At 36.7% G+C, this 20446-nt stretch overlaps 1 protein-coding gene across 6 annotated transcripts in view; it reads right to left on the minus strand.

Moving 5' to 3' along the window:
• FTO (FTO alpha-ketoglutarate dependent dioxygenase) overlaps positions 1 to 20446 on the minus strand; it is a 440820-nt gene that overhangs the window by 333118 nt on the left and 87256 nt on the right. For all 6 annotated transcript variants that reach the window (XM_031658246.1, XM_009196443.4, XM_003916875.4 and 3 more), the window contains exon 2: positions 889 to 966. In XM_031658246.1, coding sequence (XP_031514106.1) covers positions 889 to 966 — 78 coding nt within the window. The remainder of the gene's footprint in view (positions 1 to 888; positions 967 to 20446) is intronic.

Consider the following 20446-nt stretch of genomic DNA (forward strand, 5'->3'; position numbering starts at 1 on the left):
CTCCTAGACTTCTAAGGCAAGTCAATAAATTCCCCTTATTTTTTTTTTTTTTTTTTTTTTTTTGAGACGGAGTCTTGCTCTGTCACCCAGGCTGGAGTGCAGTGGCCGGATCTCGGCTCACTGCAAGCTCCGCCTCCCGGGTTCATGCCATTCTCCTGCCTCAGCCTCCCGAGTAGCTGGGACTACAGGCACCCGCCACCTCGCCCGGCTAGTTTTTTGTAATTTTTAGTAGAGATGGGGTTTCACCGTGTTAGCCAGGATGGTCTCGATCTCCTGACCTCATGATCCGCCCGTCTCGGCCTCCCAAAGTGCTGGGATTACAGGCTTGAGCCACCGCGCCCGGCCTAATTCCCCTTATTTTTTGCCACAGTGAGTTTGATTTGGGTTTTTGTCATTTATAATTGAAACAGTGGTGTCTAATTCAGAGAGACAGACACAGGATCCTGTAATTGCAATACCACATGTGCTAGGTGATGCAGAGTTATTTACAAGGAGTGCAATCAACTTGACTTGTAGGTAGCATAAGCTAGGAAAATGTTCACAAAGGAGGTGATGTTTAACTGAACTCTTGAAGAATTAGCCATCTGCAACAGGATAAGGAGCAAAAGGAAGGAGGAGGAGCTATGCAGAAGAAACAGCATGAGCAGAGGCAAGGAAGTGTGGAATGTCCGAGGAAATAAAAACAGTCACTATGCTAAAGCATTAAATTCATAACAAAAAGCCGACTCTGAAGAAATGTACATGCTCTGTAGGCCATGAGGAGTCATGGGTGATCTAATTTGACCTTTGCACCTGTCATTTAACCTCTCTAGCCCAGCTTCCTCATAGGTAAAATAAGGTTGATCAGAACACATCACTGAAATTGAGAAAAATATTAAAATACCTTACCTGCTGATAGAATTCATCATCTTTGGGAGTCAGATAAGGAAGCCAAGTGTCTTCAAGCTCTTCAAGAAGCCTCAGTTTCTGTTTGAAAACAATAATAATTACATATAAGTGAATATACAATGACCCGAAAGAAGACACTCTCTTATTTTTCAAATAAGAAATACAAACAAATTTTAGCCAACTTTGAATTTATAATCTTTTAGAGAGAGAAATTAGTCAAATCGCAATTATAAAATGTATTAATTAAATTACATACATCTTTCTTTTTTTCTTTTCTTTTAGAGACAGAGTCTTGCTCTGTCACCCAGGCTGGAATACAGTGGTGTGACCATAACTCACTATAACATCAAACTCCTGGGCTCAAGCGATCCTCCCGTCTCATCCTCCCAAGTAGCTGGGACTACAGGGGTGCCACCATCCTTGGATAATTTTTTTTTTATTTTTAGTAGGGACAAGGTCTCGCTGTGTTGCGCAGGCTGGTCTCAAATTTCTGACCTCAAGCAATCCTCTCATCTTGGCCTCCTACAGTGCTGGGATTATAGGCATGAGTCATGGCACCCAGTCAATTTACATACATACTAAATTACACATGGTATGAAGCACAAATTTAGAAATAATTTTATTCACTCTCACATTTCATGAGGCAATTTGATTCACTTTTCACATGTATTGTTGACATCCAGGTCTTTTTCATCACTACAGCCAGCTTACAAGTCATCCAATACAGTTTTCCAGAGCAAACGCCTGTCTGTACAATCTGCTTGAGACACAGTAGCTTGTAAATCCTTTTATGGTGCTATCACTGGAAATACCAAACCAAGCCACAAGTATCTATCTGCATAATGTCAGGATATGTGGAATAGTTATTCATCTTGTAAACATTTATTTGAGATCATATCCACTTACAGTATTGCTTTCTTAGAGTGATCTATCATCTCTACAATAATTACTAAATCTGTGTTAAACATCTTTGTTTCTTTTCTTTTCCAATTCCATGAAGCTGCCTTTTTAAGCACTCAAAGCCAGCATTGTCTGAGGCTGTTTCCAGAGACTCTGTTTTCCCCAAACAGTACTGTGCTATTCAAACAAAGTAACTGAAAGAGGATCTCATATTATAAAGTATCTTATAAGAAATCAGATACATATAGGGCACCTGCTTCCTTCTGAGGGCTATTTTTCAAAGAATATCTGACCTTACATTCAAGAATATACGGAGTTTGTGTGTGTACGTGGCACATAAATGGCATAAATGTGCACATACAGTCACAGACACATAGACATGTACATACAACAGACATTATCTGTAAGAAAGAAAGCAAAAACAGCAGAAACAACTGGGTTTCAAATAAAAATGCAATTAAATGCATCATCAAAGCTACTGTCAGCCAGTAAGTCACATTTATAAAAATTAGATAATAGTACACCTTGCTCTGGGCCAATATAGTCCCACTCCATAAGAATATGACTTGGTAAACACAAACTGGATTTCAGGCTCCACCTGCTCCAATGGCCACTGTCTTTACAAAGTGCACAACCTACTCAACCAGATGCGGTGGCCCTAAGTACTACCCTCTCCCACCCCAGGATAGCAGCCTTCTCTCACAAACCCATCACAATCAGAGTAGTCAAAGGAAACGTCCTTTTAGGTAAAACACAAATTCTTTCTGGACCTTTTTTGTATCATTATCTAAAGTGAGGAAAGAGAAAGGGAATAGAAGTATAGCAACCAATTGACCTAAGAGACACAAAACCGAATTCTACTCTTAGACATAATTCTATTATATTTATTTACTCAAAGTCTTTGTTTTGACTATAGGTGTTTTCTCATTTATAACAAAAAGGTTGACTTACCAGTTCAACTATGAATTTTTTTTTTTTTTTTTTTTTTTTTTTTTTTTTTTTTTTTGAGACAGGGTCTCACTCTGTCCCACAGGCTGAAGTGTAGTGGCCCAATCACAGCTCACTGCAGCCTTGACTTCCTGGGCTCAGATGATTCTCCCAACTCAGCCTCCCAAGTAGCTGGGACTAAAGGTGCAATGCCACCATGCCTGGCTAGTTTTGTTTTACTTTTCTTTGTAGAGATGAGGCCTCAGTATGTTCCCTAGGCTGGTCTCAAACTCCTGGGCTCAAATGATCTGCCTGCCTGGGCCTCCCAAAGTGCTGGGATTACAGAAGTGAGCTACCATGCCTGGCCTAAATTATGATACATTTATAGTTATAATACTAATGTAACACACACCATTACAGATAATCGCCAAACCAGTTTGGATAACTCACTATTGGTTAATCAATTTATCTGTTTTTCAGTATTAACCATTATTTGGGCCATAGAAAGAACCAATGATATTTCCATGCACATACTTATACATTTCTCTACTCCATCATAAATTTAATCAAAATCTATACCTCAATTTTTACTTCAAGCTCAGAAATGCCTCCATTTTCCTATAAATATTTTATCAATTCTTAGTCTTTTTTATAGACACAAAGTGCCAGAATATTTATAAATGCCAAAAAAGGTAAGCCTTGAATAATTCAAATGCACATTTCTCAAACCTTGAAATGCCTCCACCTTGCAAACACCACCTTAAGATCTCTACGTGAGAGTCCATCAATAAAGCTAATCTACATATAAAGAGGAGCACAAAAGTATGGATTCCCAAAAGTAATTACATACTCCACCTAAATCAGATGAAACAGCAACAGGCCTGTCCCATAGGTCGACAAGTGCCAGTGTAGGCTGAACCTCTGCTTATAATTAATGCTTCAGCTAAATTCTGTAACAACCACCACTTCTTAGTTCATTTCGGAACTGAGCATCAGACAGGTATAAAACATTGTAACTTATAAGGCTGTATCAAAAGGATAAAATTTGACAAGATTTTTCCTACTCTAGAGCAAGCAGCATATAACTGATCTTTCACTAGGAATTTTCATTTTAATACTGTGAGCAATGTTGTGTCTACGCGACAGCAGAGAATGGGGACCAGAAAATCACCCAACTTAAGACCCTACAGATAAAAATCTGCTCTGAACATCAACACTCACTACTTGCAATTTGACCAAGTAACTGACAAGATCAATTATTAAATAACAATATTTACAACATAAAGAGAAGTTTTGGCCATGTTTACATCAGTGAAATCAATCAGATATCAATAGTAAATTAAACTGGTAGCTCATAAACATCAAAATTAAAAATTCTTAACTGCTTTATAAAAATCAAACATTAAGATTATTTTATGAAAAGCGAGGTCACTATGGGCAAGACTAAGAGAAACAGGCTCTTTTGCTCTCTGCTGTCAGGAGGGCAAACAACACGATCCTTAGAGAGGGTAACAGTCAACTCCTTTCAAAACGCAAATGCATTTACCATGTGAGCCAGCGATCCTACTTTTGATTTATCCTTCTAATATACTTGTACCATGTTCAGAAGAATACATGCACGAGGATACTCATTACATCATGATTTGTAGAACAAAAGTTTGGAATCACACTAAAAACCACTGAACTTTACTCTTTAAAATGGTGAATTTTATGATATGGAAATTATTATCTCAATAAAACAAACAGATTAGAAACAATGCAAATCTCCAGCCACAGGGGACAGTTGAATAAACTACAGGACATCCACGTGATGAAGTATAAAGCAACAGTAAACACAAACAAGGACGCTTTCTGTTTATGAACTAAAAAGCTCTCCAGAAGATATTGGGGAGTAAAAAGCAAGGCACAAAACTCTGCTTGTATTCACACACAGAAACACAAAGGATGAATGACAGACTATTAAAGTGATTAACTGTCAACAGAGGTGGGAAATGACTAGAAAGGGACAAAGGCAGAGCCAAGACTACTCAAAATATTCCATTTTATATTGTTTTGATTTTTGTATTATGTAAACGTCTTACCTATTACCAATTCAAACATCTAACCTACTAATTCCTCACATGAAATTCAGTATAAAGATAAAGACAACATGATTTTTGGCATTGTTTTAGAAAGTGCATACTTTTGTCCACATACAATGAAGTATTTATTTGGAAAACTATTGCAGACTAGCACACTAAAGAGGAGAGGAAAAAAAACAGCTCTGACAATTTTCTTTGTGTCAAATGCCAACCATGGTAAAAACACACAACATTAAAATGCACTCTGGAGCACAGGTAGAAGGAGCTCACGTTTGACTGTCAGATCTGGCTAACTGCTGCTCCTCGGCCTGATGTACAGATAAATCCACACAGCTGGGCCCTGCAGCACACTGCTCTGCTCACACACTTCTTTGCTGTCACGCTTGTGTCAAATACATCAAGCTGTTCACAAATGCCACACGGAGAGCCAGAGAGAGCATGAAGCCTCAGCTCTCCTACCTGGCAGGAGAGGCAGATGAAGATCTTTCCACACAGGCTACCGCCCATTTCCACAGCTCTGGCAAAGTAAAAGAGGACAAAAGACCTATGTGAAACACACCACAGCCAGTCGCAGTGGCTCACACCTATAATCCCAGCACTTTGGGAGGCGGAGGCAGGAGGATCACCTGAGCTCAGGAGTTCGAGACCAGCTTCGGGACATGGCAAAAACCCGTCTGTATGAAAAAAATACAAAAACTAGCCGGGTGTGGTGGTGTGCACCTGTAGTCCCAGTAGCTCAGGAGGCTGAGGTAGGAGGATCACTTGAGCCTGGGAGGCAGAGGTTGCAGTGAGCCCAGATCACGCCACTGCACTCCAGCCTGTGTGACAGAGTAAGACTCTCTGTCTCAAAAAACAACAACAACAACAAAAAAAAAAAACAAAAAGCACCACAACTCAAATTCCTAAGGGTTTCAAGTTAGATATCAGAAACTACACCAACCCTAGGCCTCTGCTTTACTGTGAAAAAGTTAAGCTGTATCTGAGCTTGTACATCTTGTCACATAGAGATATGGTTTGAGTCTTACAGTAATAACATAAAAAGATTAAGTGGATTATGACTCATCATGTAAGGGTGTATCTCACCTACAAATGAAGCATATTTTTCATCCCACTCCTGACTCTTCAGCCGTGTCAAGATTATGCTCCTAAGGACACTTATTCTTTATCCATGTATCATGTTCCACATAATACTTCTTCAACTATGCATCCTATTGTGTCAGGTTCAATAAAAATTTAATTTTATTACCTGAGTCTTTTCAAAATACAATGACAAATAATGGCTAATGAACGTTCATTGTGAAAATAACTGCATGGTCTTATGAGGGTTTTAAGTGGGAAAATGACCTAGTCCTTAAGCAGGGTGCTTAGTGGGCAAGGAAGACATATCTAAACTAACACTAGAAAGATCATCAAGAGCCAGGCGCGGTGGCTCACGCCTGTAATCCCAGCACTATGGGAGGCCAAGGAAGGCAGATCCCTTGAGGCCAGGAGTTCAAGACCAGCCTGGCCATCAAAGGGAACCCCATCTCTACCAAAAATACAAAAATTAGCCGGCCATGGTGGCGCACACCTGTAATCCCAGCTACCAGGGTGGCTGAGGCAAGAGAATCGCTTGAACGTGGCAGGTGGAGATTGCAGTGAGTCACTACTGCACAGTGACACAGCAAGATTCTTCCTCAAAAAAAAAAAAAAAAAAGAAAGAAAAGAAAAGATCAATAATAGCTAAACCAAAAGAAGTGTAAATAAATATTTCACATATACTTATACCATATTTGCTTTAGATAAGAAGAAAAAAAGTATTTCAACCATTTCAACAAATTCAGCATTCCCTGTCCTATGAAAAACTTCCCTCTCCATGAAAATATGGCACAGTAAAAGTAAACTGGATTTGGAGGCGAAAGTAGGATTGAATGGAGATTCCTCGATGAGGTACCACATCGGAAGCAAACTTGCTCATTCTCAATTTCCTCATCTGTAAGAGACACTGTTTCATAGAGTTGTGACAATAAAATAAAAATTATTCATATATATCAGTGCGTTTTGCAAACCATAAACTATGCAGATATTAGGCAAATAGCATTCAGACAGTGGGGCAGGGGTCTGTATAACAAAGCAAACTCCTTTGTTATGTGTTTATAGCCTAAGGAGCCAAACTCTTGAATTCCAGTGCCAGTCTAGGTGTATGATTTGGAACTACTTTCTTATCTCCCTGTGAGATGTAAATAATATTAATACATAAAGCTCTAACAACAGTGCCTGGCACATAAACAGCCCTCAATACACTTTGGCAACCATTCGTTGTTATTGTTGTTTATTCATGTCTGGAAAAGACAGTTTTATTTCCTAGTTATAAATTACTTATATAGGAATCTATGTGTAGCACATCAAATTATACTTTAGGCCAGAGATTAATGCTACTGGATTAATACAAATCCAGATATTAATTAGCCTCAGTGATCTACAGGAGAAATGTATAAAAACTTCCCATAAGAGTTTACACATATAAAATGTGTCAATTAACTATGTGGTGGTGATCGTCTAATTTTTAATATGACAAAATTGCAAAATTTTAGAACATATAAAGAAACTAAGGCCCATCCAGAGCTATTAAGTGATTGGCAAGAGACTATACTGCTGCTTATGAGAGAATCACAACTCACATTCTTAGTTCCCAGGTACAAGGCCACACCCACTGCACCACACCATCCCTGAGGCAAGAGAAATCATCTCTCTTAAGAACTGTTTAATTTTTAACTGAAAAACAACAACACAACACACATTTTTTTAAAGTTTTAATTAAAATCAATCCTACTTATAGATTTTTAAAACCAATACTTACAGCCACTGCTCTTGGACCCTCATGTCCTGGCTGCTTTGGTAGCTCTACAAGGCTTTCAAAAGAGATCTTTTTAATTAATATTTAGCAAGTCTTGTTCTGTTTCCAATAATGGGAACCAACACGACAGCAGACAAAAAAATCTAGCCTGGATAGAAAAGGTCATAATTTAGAAAACATCGGGAAGAATACTCAGAAGGATTTCACCTCAGCAGCAGTGCCAGAGCCCTAGACTCAATGTCACACTGTTCCTTTCTAATTAACTGCAATACCTGAAAAGATCCAACTGTTTCCAAGTAACTTAAATGAGTTATTTAAAGGAACAGCAAGTACGGAATCCAGCACTTCAATGTTAAAAATTTACAGTGTTTGTCATCCAATCAAAAGCATCAAGGCATGGAAGTTTCTAAGAGAATACTACAAGGCAAGACAATATGACTGATAATAAAGAGAGAAATCAACTAATTGAAACTGGTGCAAAAACAGAACAGATGACAAAATGAGTAGACAAGTACACTGAAACAGTAAGTATAGCTGTAGTTCACAAGTTCAAAAAGTTGGGAAAAGATTGAGCATGGTAAGTAAAGAAACAGAAATAACGTTAAATCAAGCTTCTAGAGTAAATCCACAATATCTGAGAGGAAAGATACACTGGATAATAATAATTCAACACAAATTAGTTATAATAGAAGAAAAGAATAATGAACCTGAAGACACAGCAAGGAAAATTATCCAAAATGAAATACAGAGAGGAAAAAGATAGGAGAAAAAGTTAACAGAGCATCAGTGAGCTATGGGATGATTTTAAGCAGCTTAATACATGTAATTGGAGTTAACAAAAGAAAGGAGAGAGATTGGAAGACAGAAAAAAAGTGGCCAAATATTTTCCAAATTGGATGAAAACCATCAATCCACAGATTTAAGATGTTCAAAGGACTTCAATCACAAAAAACAAGAGGAAATAACACTAAAACGCATCATAATCGAATTACTTAAATCCAGTGAAAAAGATAACGTCTTAAAAGCAGTCAGACAAAAGAAAATACAGTTGGCTCTCCATATATATGGGTTCCCCATTTATGGATTCAAACAACCACAGATAAAAAATATTCCTGAAAAAAAAATGGATGGTTGTAGATATACAAAACATGTACAGACTTTTTTCTTATCACTATTCCCTAAACAATGAAATATAACAACTATTTATATAGCATTTATATTGTATTACGTACTATAAGTAATCTAAAGATGATTTAAAGTACATAGGAAGATGTGCATAGGTTATATGCAAATGCTACATACCATTTTATATAAGGGACTTGAGAATCCATGAATTTTTATATTTGCAAGGGTCCTGGAACCACTCCCCCACAGATAGCAAGAGATGAAGATACTGTGTACATATAAAAAAGCTATAAAAATAACACGAAATAAGGCTGGGTGTGGTGGCTCACACCTGTAATCCCAGCACTTTGGGAGGCCAAGGTGGGTGGGTGGATCACTTGAGACCAGGAGTTTAAGACTAGCCTGGCCAACATGGCGAAACCTCGTCTATACTAAAAATACAAAAATTAGCCAGGTGTGGTGGCGCACACCTGTAATCCCAGCTACTTGGGAGGCTGAGGCACAATAATCACTTGAACCCAGGAGGTGGAGGTTGCAGTGAGCCGAGTTCGCACCACTGCACTCCAGCTGGGTGACTGAGTCAGACTCTGTTTCCAAAAAAAAAGAAAAAAGAATAACACCAAATAGCTCGTTGTAAAAAAAAAATGGGTGCCGGAAGACAGAAGATAGTGGGGAAATGCTATAATATATTTCAACAATAAAGGAGAAATAAATATTTTTTCAAATATACAAAAGCAGAAAGAATTCAACACCAACAGACTTTCAAGATAAGAAGTGATAACGGAAGACCTTCAGGTGGAAAGAAAAGGACAACAGATAAAAATCTGAATCTACTTAAGAGAATGAAGAGTATCAGAAATAGTAACTATATGGGAAATATAAAAGACTTCTCAATAAGTCTTTATAAAAGATAACTGACTAAAGCAAAAACAAGAGTAGTACATTGTGGGATTCATAACATATGTAGAAATAAAATGTATGACAGCAACATCACAATGGCCAAAGAGATATGAAAAGTATATTGCGGTAAAAATTTTTATGCTACATATGAAGTGCAGTAATACTTCAAGAAAGATTCTGATACGATAAAGACGGATACCAGAAACCCTAAAATAAACATTAAAAAAAAACAAAGAATTACAAGTAATAAGCCAACAAAAGAGATAAAATGGAATTACAAAAAAAATCAATCCAAATAAAGGCAGAACTCAAGAAAAAAAGGATAAAAAAAAGACAAAAATGGTAGAATTAAATCCAACCATAGAAACAATTGCAATAACTGTAAATGATCTAAATAACCCAATTAAAGGGGAGAAACTGTCAAATTCGATTTTTTTAAAAGCAGTATGCAACCATAGGTTGCTTATAAAAAAATATTCTTCAAATATAAAGAAACAAACTGGTTTAAAGTAAAAAGATAGACAGGACATTGTGAAATTGTATTTAATGCCACATAAGCGTATACTTTAAAATGACTAAAATGATAAATTATATGTTATGTATATTCTACTGCAATAAAAAAAGATTTGTAAAGAAGTAAAAAGTTGGAAAAAAAATTTACCCACTAATACTGATTAAAAGAAAGTTGAAGTGGCTATATTGATATCAGACAAAATGGAATTCAGAACAAAAAATACTACAAGAGACAAAGTTACTTCATAATGATAAAGGAGTCAAATCATCAAGAACATAAAAATCTTAAACATTTATACACCCTAATAACAGGTCTTCAAACATGCAGCAAAAACTGAAAGAACAAAAAGAAATAGGTAATTCCATAGTTAATAGTCTAAGATTTCAATATCCTTGTCTTAATAACTGGTAGAGCAAGTAGACAAAAACACCATAAGAAACTTGAACAACACCACCAACCAGCTTGAACTGATATGTAGATAGCACTCCACCAAACAACAGCAAAATAGACATTTGTTTCAAATACACATAGAACGTTTGCTAAGATAGACCATCTCTGGGTCTCAATACATTTATAAGGATTGAAATCATAAAAACTATATTCTCTGACAAAATGGAGTTAAACTTAAAATAATAACAGACACACATCTAGAAAACCCCAATATTTGAAAACTAAGTAATTGACTCCTAAATAATAAATGAGTCAAAGAAGAAAACAATAGAGAAATGAGAAAGGATTTTAAGTTGAATAAAAATGAAAATACAACATTTCAAAATGTGTAGGATGCCCCTAAACTAGTAAACTGAGGGAAATTTATGGCACTGAACGCTTATAATAAAAAAGAAAAATGGTCACAAATAAATTACCTTAGCTTCCACCTGGAGAAACTCGAAAAAGAAGAACAAATAAAATAAACAGGAGAAAATAATAAAAGACCACAATAGAAATCAACGAAACAGAAAATAGAAAAGTTAAAAATAAATGAAGCCAAAAGCTAGTTATTTGAGAAAAGAAAATTTAAAATCTCTAGCCAGAATGATTTAAAAAAACACACAGAAGTTTCAACATGCCAATTAAAAGGATAATAAGGGGATGTTATAAACTTTATGCTAATAAATTCTAGAACTTAAATGAAATAGAGAAATTTCTTGAAAGACACAAATTACCTAGGTTCACTCAAGAAGAGGTTAGCCTAGGCTAAACCAGGCATGCACCAGGAACGCTGTCATTTCAGCAAAGTGAGGAGTCTTGCCCAGAGAGTGAAAAGACCTCGGCTAAGCAGGAGATGTAGCTCAGAGGATGAGGACTCTGGAGCCCTGAGGCTCCATACTTTTGTGTTATCCCTCTACTACAGGATGAGAATGAGATGCCATCCACAAACAACCACAGGCTGGGCCAAGCACAGACACAGTACCCACTTTCTCTCTCTGAGTTTGCCTCATTCATTCATCTATTCGCCAAACATTTACTCCTGACCCACTATGTGCCAGGGATATGCTTGGGACAAAATGGTGATCAAGATCATCCTCAAAGAAAAAAAAGGCCTTGCCCTCAAAGAAAAAAAAGAAAAAAAAAAGGATAGCCCCTTTTTAGTAGACATAGATAGTCCTATATCTATTAATGAAACTGAATTTGTATTTTAAAAACTTCCCACAAAGAAAACTCCAAACCCAAAGCCTTCACTGATAAAGTCTTCAAAGCATTTAAGAAAGAAATAATAATAATTCTACATAAATTAATCCAGAAGATTAATGGCTTTCAATCCCAAAGGCAAGCAGAAATGTTACAAGAAAATTACAGACCAACATCCCTCATGTATATAAATGTAAAAAGTATTAACAAAATGTTAACAAACTGAATCCAACAACACATAAAAAGGACAATATAGAATAACCAAGTGTTACCCCCAGAATGCCAGGTTGGTTTAACATTCAAAAATCTACATAAATCCGTCATATTATCAGGCTAAGAAAGAAAAACTAGAGGGTCACCTGAATAGATGTGGTAAGAGGATTAGACAATACCCAACAATGACCCTGATGAACACACTCAGTAAACTAGGGAATTTATTCATCTTAATAAAGGAATCAATGAACCCCAGCCTAGTGGTAAAAGAGTGAATGATTTTACCCTAAGGTGAGGAAAAAAGCCAAGGATGTTTCCCATCACCCACTCTACGCAAGATTGTACTGAAGGTTCTAGCCAGTGCAACAAGGCAAGAAAAAGAAGTGAAAAGTATCCGGATCGAGAATAAATTTTTAAAAGGTAAAAATGTCATTAAATATGACATAAGCATCTATGTAGAAAATTATACAGAATTTGCAAAACAGCTATTAGAACTAATAAATAAGTTTAGCTACACTGTAGGATCAATATACAAAAATTAGTTTATTTTTATATGCTAGCAACCAACAATCTGAAATTGAAATTTTTAAAAATACTATGTACCTTAACAAAAATTATAAAGTACTCAGAGATAAACTGGACAAAAGGTTTTCCAGACTTACACAAAGAAAATTTAAAAACACTACTGAAATTAAACAAAGAGACATGCCATGTTAGTGGACTGGAAGACTCAATAATTCATTGTCCCCAAATTGATGTAATTGCAAACTAAGATCTCTGAAGGTTTTTTTTGTAAAAACTGACAATCTATTTCTAAAATTCATTTAGAAATGCAAAGACTTAAAGTGAAAAAACAGCTTTGAAAAAAGTAAAATAAAGTTGAAGGACTTTACTACCCAACTTCAAGACTTAGTATAAAACTATAGAAATCAAGACAGTGCTAAACAAACAAATAAATGGAACAAAACAGAGGTCCACAATAGACCCAGATATCTATGTTCAATTGATTTTTGACAAAGATTCAAATGGAGAAAGAACAGTCCTCAACAAATAGTACTTGAAGAATCAGATACCTATACTTTTTAAAGAACTCCAATCCACACCTTGTACTATACACAAAAATATCTCAAAATGAATAAATACATCAATATAAAACCTAACTATAAATATAAAACCTTAAAACTATAAAACTAGTATTAGAAAACACATGAAACTCTTTTCGTATTTAAGTTACGCAAGGCAGAGATTTCACAGATATGAAACCAGAAGCAAAATCCATAAAAGAAAAAAAAAGGATAAATTTCATCAAATTTAAGAAAATCTGCTCTCAAAACTCTCAAAACTAGAACTCTTATACACTGCCCTCATGAAAACAAAATGGTCAACCACTTTGGAAGACAATCTGGCACTTTCTTTAAAAAATATCTAGTAACACTTACAACATGATAGCACATGTCTACATAAAAATCTGCACATGAATGTTCACAGCAGCTTTATTTGTAATTGCCCAAAACTGGAAACAACCCAAATGTCCATCAACAAGTGCACAGATAAAGAAATCGCAGTATATGGAAAAAAAGAAAAAGAAATTATGGTATATCCATACAATAGTTCACCAATCAGCAATAAAAAGGAATGAATTAGTGAAGTATACAACAACATGATGAATCTCAAAATCACAATGCTGAGTGAAGGAAGACAGGCCTCCGCTTAAACCCCCGAAAAAGAGCACACAGTGCAGAGAATTTTTAGGACAGTGAAACTACTTTGTGTGATACTGTAACAGAGTGGCAAGTACATGTCACTATACATTTGTCCCAGGCAACAGAATATATACCACCAAAAGTAAACCCTAATGGTTCATTAAACTTATAGACATTGGGTGATAATGATGTGTAACGAATGTACCACTCTAATGGCGGATATTGACAACAGTGGAGGGTGTGTAACAGAGCATGTGTGGAGGTAGGGAGTATATGAGAAATCTCTGTGCCTGTCTCACAATTTTGCCAGAACCTAAACCTACTCTAAAAACACAGAATCCATTTTGTAAAAGGGAGAGAGAGAGCGCGCACATGCAAAAGCATATACTGTATGAGTGATTCCATTTCTGCAAAATTCTAGAAAATACAAACTAGTCAATAGCGACAGAAAGCACATTAGTGGCTGCCCAGAGCCACTGGGGGAGAGAAGGAAAAAAGGATTTCTGAGGGACACAGATTAGGAGTGATAATGAACATGTCTCCTAATCTTGATTTTGGTGGTTTAACAAATATATGCATATGTCAAAACTTTAAATATGTGCAGTTTATTCTATGTCAACTCTACCCCAATAAAACTCTTTAAAAAGGGAAGAAGAGTAAGTAAGGATTACTTAAATTTGGTTTAACTTGCCTATAAAACTGGGCCTGCTGTCATTTAACAGATGGACTTTTCATTATCATTCAATTTATTTCATTGTTTTATTCAGATTTTCTACTTCTTGAAGCAATTTAAATAATGCCTATTTTTCTAGGTATGTATCAACTTCATCTAAGTTAGTTCTCATATGTACTGTATTTTCTTAGATATTAGTAATTCATGTAGTATGTCCCCTTTTGTGTCCCTAATATTGGATCACACATAATTTACTTCCTCCTTTCTCACATTCTCATCATTCTCCAAAGTTTTAGTTTTATATTCATTTTAGAACAAAAAGTAGTATTTAAAACCAATAACTTTGTGAATTTTCCAATACATTTTATCAATTTCTATGCCCACCCTTGTTTGTTTGCTTGTTTTAGTTAAAAACCAGGCCAGGAGCAGCAGCTCACTCCTACAATCCCAGTACTTTGGGAGGCCAAGGCAGGCAGATCACCCGAGGTCAGGAATTTCAGATTAGCCTGGCCAACATTGCAAAATCCCATCTCTACTAATAAAGTCCAACATTAGCCGGGTGTGGTGGCACATGTCTGTAATCCCAGCTACTCAGGAGGCTGAGGCAGGAGAATCACTTGAACCTGGGAGGCAGAGGTTGCAGTGAGCATCGTACCACTGCACTCCAGCCTACACAACAGAGTGAGACTCAAGAAAGAAAAGAAAAGAAAAGAAAGAAGGGAGGAAAGAGAGAAAGAGAGAGAGAGAGAGAAAGAGAAAGAAAAGAAAAAAGGAAAGAAAAGAAAAGAAAAGAAAAGAAAAGAAAAGAAAAGAAAAGAAAAGACAAGACCTTACCTCTGGTTTCACTTTTCTTCTTGCTAAAGAGCAGCATTTAACAGTTTCCCTGGTGAGGTTTACACGGATGGTAACTTTGTTGGCCTTTCTTTATATCTGAAAGTATCTGCATTTTTCCTTCACTTTTGAATCAAAGACTAACTGGGTTTAAAAATCAAAATTAACTATAACTTTCCCTTAGCATTTTGAATATATTAGTATATTATTCTCCTGTCTTCTAGCATCTATTGTTGCTAATCTTTTGTAGGTAATCGGCATTTTTTTGTTTTGTATCTCAAAAATGTTTTTTCCCTTAAATTCTACAGTGTCAATATGATGGTACTGCTCAACCTATCTAAACTCATCATTCTTTAAATAGGAAAATTCTCAATTCTTGGCTCTTTACATTTTGCTTCTTGACCAGGTACAGTGGCTCATGCCTGTAATCCCAACACTTGTGGGAGGCTGAGACCTCAGGTGGATGGCTTGAGCCTAGGAGTTTGAGACCAGCCTGGGCAACATCGCGAGAATCTAATCTACACACACACACACGCGCACACACACACACACACACACACACACTCGTATTAGTGCGGTCTGGTGTCATGTACCTGTAGTCCCAGCTACTCAGGAGGCTGAGGCAGGAAGATCACTTGATGCCAAAAGTTCAAGGCTGTCTTCTCTTTTTTTCCAGAACTCATATTAGACATATGTTGGAACTCTTCCACCTATCCTTTAAATCTCCTAAATGCCTTTTTAAAATCTTTGGTCTCTTTATGATACATTCTGAGTGAATTCCTTAGTATTCTCTTCTAATTCATCAATTCTCTTTTTAATTGTGTGAGGTCTAAAGTTCATCCCCTCTATTAAGTTTATTATTTTTATGACCATCTTTTTCATTTCCAAAATTTGTAACTGGTTCTTTTTCATGTCGTTATTCCTATTCATTTCCGCGTACCTTGGGAGTATTTTTAAACATCATTTTTTTATCAGTGTAATGCCTTTATTTATCACCTTGAGTATTCTGAACATGCTTCTTTTAATTTTTGACTGACTTTTCTGTAAAAATTCATCTCGTCTGGGATAAATTTTTGTTCTCATTGTTAATTTTGTTAGCTATCTTTCTTGGTATTTATTTTCTTCCAGTATTTTGGTATTGCATTTTGAAGGCTAATTCCAAGCGAAAGGCTTTTCTTCTTTGCTTCTCTCACTCCCCTTTCTCTCCACCTGTGCTCACCTATCCCTCCATAGCGTTCCTGCAGCTGCCTCCACCAGGATCCCTGTGCTACTGTCCAGGACCAAACCTCATAATGGTAACATGGAAAACCACATTTTCTCCTCATTGTCTCCCCACAATCAGTCACCCTGAGTCAGTTCCTATTCTTGAAATTGAATCTATCTCCTCCTGCCCCTCAAGACCCACAGCTCCATATAAACTGGAGCCTCCAAGTGGAGTCTTTACTTAGTTTCCTTTTATAGGATGGACAACTTCATCCCTGCCCCTGGCTTCAAGCAGTGAGCTTAGTTATGGTCCCATTTCAAGTGGTAAACTTTCAATCCCTAGCACGCTATGGGAGCTAAATCTAGCTTTCTGTTTCTGCACCCAGAGCCTCTGTGGCACCATCACTTCAGTCCAGCTTACTAGCCCTTTATGTTTAGTTAGCTTTCAGGTCTACAACACTATCTCATCTATAAGCCCAGCTACAACTTTTTTCTTTCCTTTAATTCTTTTAATGCATTATATCTGCCATTCCTATGAATTTAGAGCAGAAGGTATGTACAAACTCTCAACTTACTGTACCATCTTGACAAGAAGGCACAGATGACTTTTTTTTTTTTTTTTTTTTTTGAGACCGAGTCTCTCTCTGTCGCCCAGGCTGGAGTGCAGTGGCGCGATCTCGGCCCACTGCAAGCTCCACCTCCCGGGTTCACCCCATTCTCCTGCCTCAGCCTCCCGAGTAGCTGGGACTACAGGCACCCGCCACCGCACCCGGCTAATTTTTTGTATTTTTAGTAGAGATGGGGTTTCACCGTGTTAGCCAAGATGGTCTCGGTCTCCTGATCTCATGATCCACCCACCTCGGCCTCCCAAAGTGCTGGGATAACAGGCGTGAGCCACCGCGCCCGACCCACAGATGACTTCTTTAGGATAAAAAGTCTTAGCAGGAGATTCACTATAGGTTAAAATGTATGCACTATTAAGGCTTCTGATTCACATTGTGAAATTACCCTCCAGAAAAATGCTATGGTACATGTCCATCAACAAATAATACCCAGTTCTTCACATACTCAAACATTCGCTATCACCAAACTTTTAAATCTTTGGCAAGTTCATAAATGGAAAAACAAGTTTGCTTACTCTAATTTACATTTATTTCATTGTTAGTTAGGGTGAGTAACTTTTAATATGTTTGTGACTTTGCAGTAGCTCTTTTGTGAAATGCCTGTTCATGCCTTTTGCTTATTGTTTTCTAGGCTATTTTTCTTTTACTGTTCTGAATCTAAGAATCTATACTTTATTTGCATATAAAGACAATGAATCTGGGTTTTGTCCCATTTGATTAATTAGAATTTTTTTATTTCTCATTTTATTATAAGCACTTTTGTTTTTGTTGTTGTTTTTGTTTTTGTTTTGACACGGAGTCTCGCTCAGTCACCCAGGCTGGAGTGCAGGGATGCAATCTCGGCTCACTGCAAGCTCCACCTCCCGCGTTCACGCCATTCTATTATGAGCACCTTTCTAACAAACTACTTAGTCCCTAGCAGAGTTCACTTCTCTTGATTCAAGCTGTAATATTGTATTTTCCAGTACTTTTAAAATGTTCTCCCTAAGACAGCACCTTTCACTATAACTCATAGTTTTCCAAATATTCTACAAAGTTAGCTATAGCATTCCTTAATCTCATCAATTTCTCTTCCAAGGGAAATTTTTTTTAATAAATAAAAACAAGTACAAAATAATGTACTTCAGTTCTTCAGATAATTTGAATATCAAATTCTATTTGTCTCACAAACTTGGTCTTAAGTTCTTACCTACAATCGTCAATTTTAAGAACATAGTCCAAGTTTCAAAAGGGAAAAGGTCTCCTGAAGAGAAAAATGTATATGATGAGAAGCAAAAAAGAAATAAAGGTTAGGGAGGGATTGTGGAAATAAATAAAACTGTGGGGAAGAGTGGTTTATCATATTCTGAAAAATATATTAATATCAAAGACATAAGTAAAAACAAAATGAAATGCTGGATCCTTTGCTAAGGGCCAAAGACTCAGATGGAACAATTCTAACTTCTTTTGACCCTATTCAAACTTCTTTTGATTCCATTAGCTGTAACTCACTTGCAACTATTAATATACCTTCTTTGAGCCAGCTCCAAGTAAATTCTACTGAAAACAAAGATAACAACTTACCCAAGATTCTTCCTCACAATCAAATACTGTCCATAATTTTGTAAGTGAATACATGACCAAAGAAAATACCATTCCAAACCATAAAAGAAAGATAAAAGAACTAATTAAAACTCCTTACTTGCCATTCTACCTACATCCTAGCTCCAAGGACCTAATGATACACCCCCTGACATTTCCAAGAGGAGAAACTCCTCCACTAGGCCACACCTGTTCAGATGAAAAAGCCAAATTCTCTCAATCATATTGCAGGATATTTTCTACCTTGAAATCTTACACTTTGGTAGTCTTCTCAAGGTTCAGAGGATAGAGCTCCACGAGATTTCACCACGTGTTCTGCCTGACTTAGCGTTAGTATGATCAGACTTAGCACTTCCCTGCCAAGCATCCAACTGTAAATAATAACACTTGAGATCAGCAGGATTTCTGGGGGTTTTTTTGTTTGTTTGTTTGTTCGTTTTGTAATTTTACAAAGCTTTAGCCATTAAGCCATGGGATCAAACAACCTGCCATGGGAAAGCAGACGCACATGGTGTTGCAGTAAAGTCACTATAAGTGACCTCAGTGACTGTCCATTTAATAATCCTTTGCCCTCTACTGTCGCTGTCTGGCTTTCGACCGTTTCCAAAGCACAGGCTGTATAATCAGACATTAAATACTTCCCCCTGCGTAGCCACAGTTGAATTATACAAGATATGACATGTTACTTTAACAACAACAAAAATCCCTTAGCTACTGACAGAGCTATATCGACTATCAGTTTTGCCTAATAGTGATGAAAACTGAAAGAAAAATACCTAAAAGAATAACTTCTTTCATAACTACTTTAGAGGTTTATAATACAAAATAGGTATTTCTCTTCGTTTCCATTTATCCATTCTCAAGATTCCGGAAAGTCAGTAAACATGCTTTATTATCATGCTTTCTTGATTGAACTGTTGCATAAAACTCTATAACTTCATCAGCATTGTATTTAATCTCATTTCAATATGTGCATTTTATGTTCTCAAGTTACCTCTTGCAATTATATCACTAATGAAAAATCACCATTGCTGGATTGTCTTATAAAAAGTAAACAGTCATTGTAATAAAGTTATTCTTCTGCATATATTCCAAGACTTGCAACCTAACCTAACCATCATATATGTAATTTCATCATGCTGTAAGATATAAAACTTCAATCTGAGACATAATAACGAAGGACCAGGCTCTCCACTGAGTTATTTGGATTTTAACTGCAGGTGCATAGGTATCTCTTTAAGTAGCCTACAACCACCTACAACCACAAAGAAAAAAGGTGGGAGAATATAACCTAAAGTAATGATGAAGAGCACCAGCTCCAGAACCAGAGCTTATCCTGCCTCTGCTACTTAAGGTTACGGTGTGACCTTCAGCAAGTTACTTAACCTCTGTGTGCCTGAGATTCCCTACCTGCCACCTTTCTTTCCCCACCAAACTTCCTAAAGAGCAATTTAAGATAAATGCCTAGAATTCCTACTGTTTCTTTTGGCCCTGACCCCTATAAGGATCTGGCTTCCACCACCACCATTCTGCTGAAACTATTCTTCCCAAGGCCAATGGCCAGCTCATACTTGCTAAAACCCAGAACTCTTGGTCATTAGGGAAACACCAGGCACAGTCACTTGCATCTCTTTCTCAAAATCCTCATTTCCCTTGGTTTCTATGGCATCCTCTCCCTTTTATTCCTATAACCTAAGCTCCCTTCTTCTCTATCTCTGTTTCAAGTCTTTCTTCCTCTGCCCTTAACAGCAGACACTATCTGCATCCTTTCTTTTTCTACTAAACTTCCTAAAGAGCAATTTAAGATAAATGTCCA

The sequence above is a fragment of the Papio anubis genome, chromosome 18 (assembly GCF_008728515.1).
Source record: "Papio anubis isolate 15944 chromosome 18, Panubis1.0, whole genome shotgun sequence".
Lineage (NCBI taxonomy): Eukaryota > Metazoa > Chordata > Mammalia > Primates > Cercopithecidae > Papio > Papio anubis.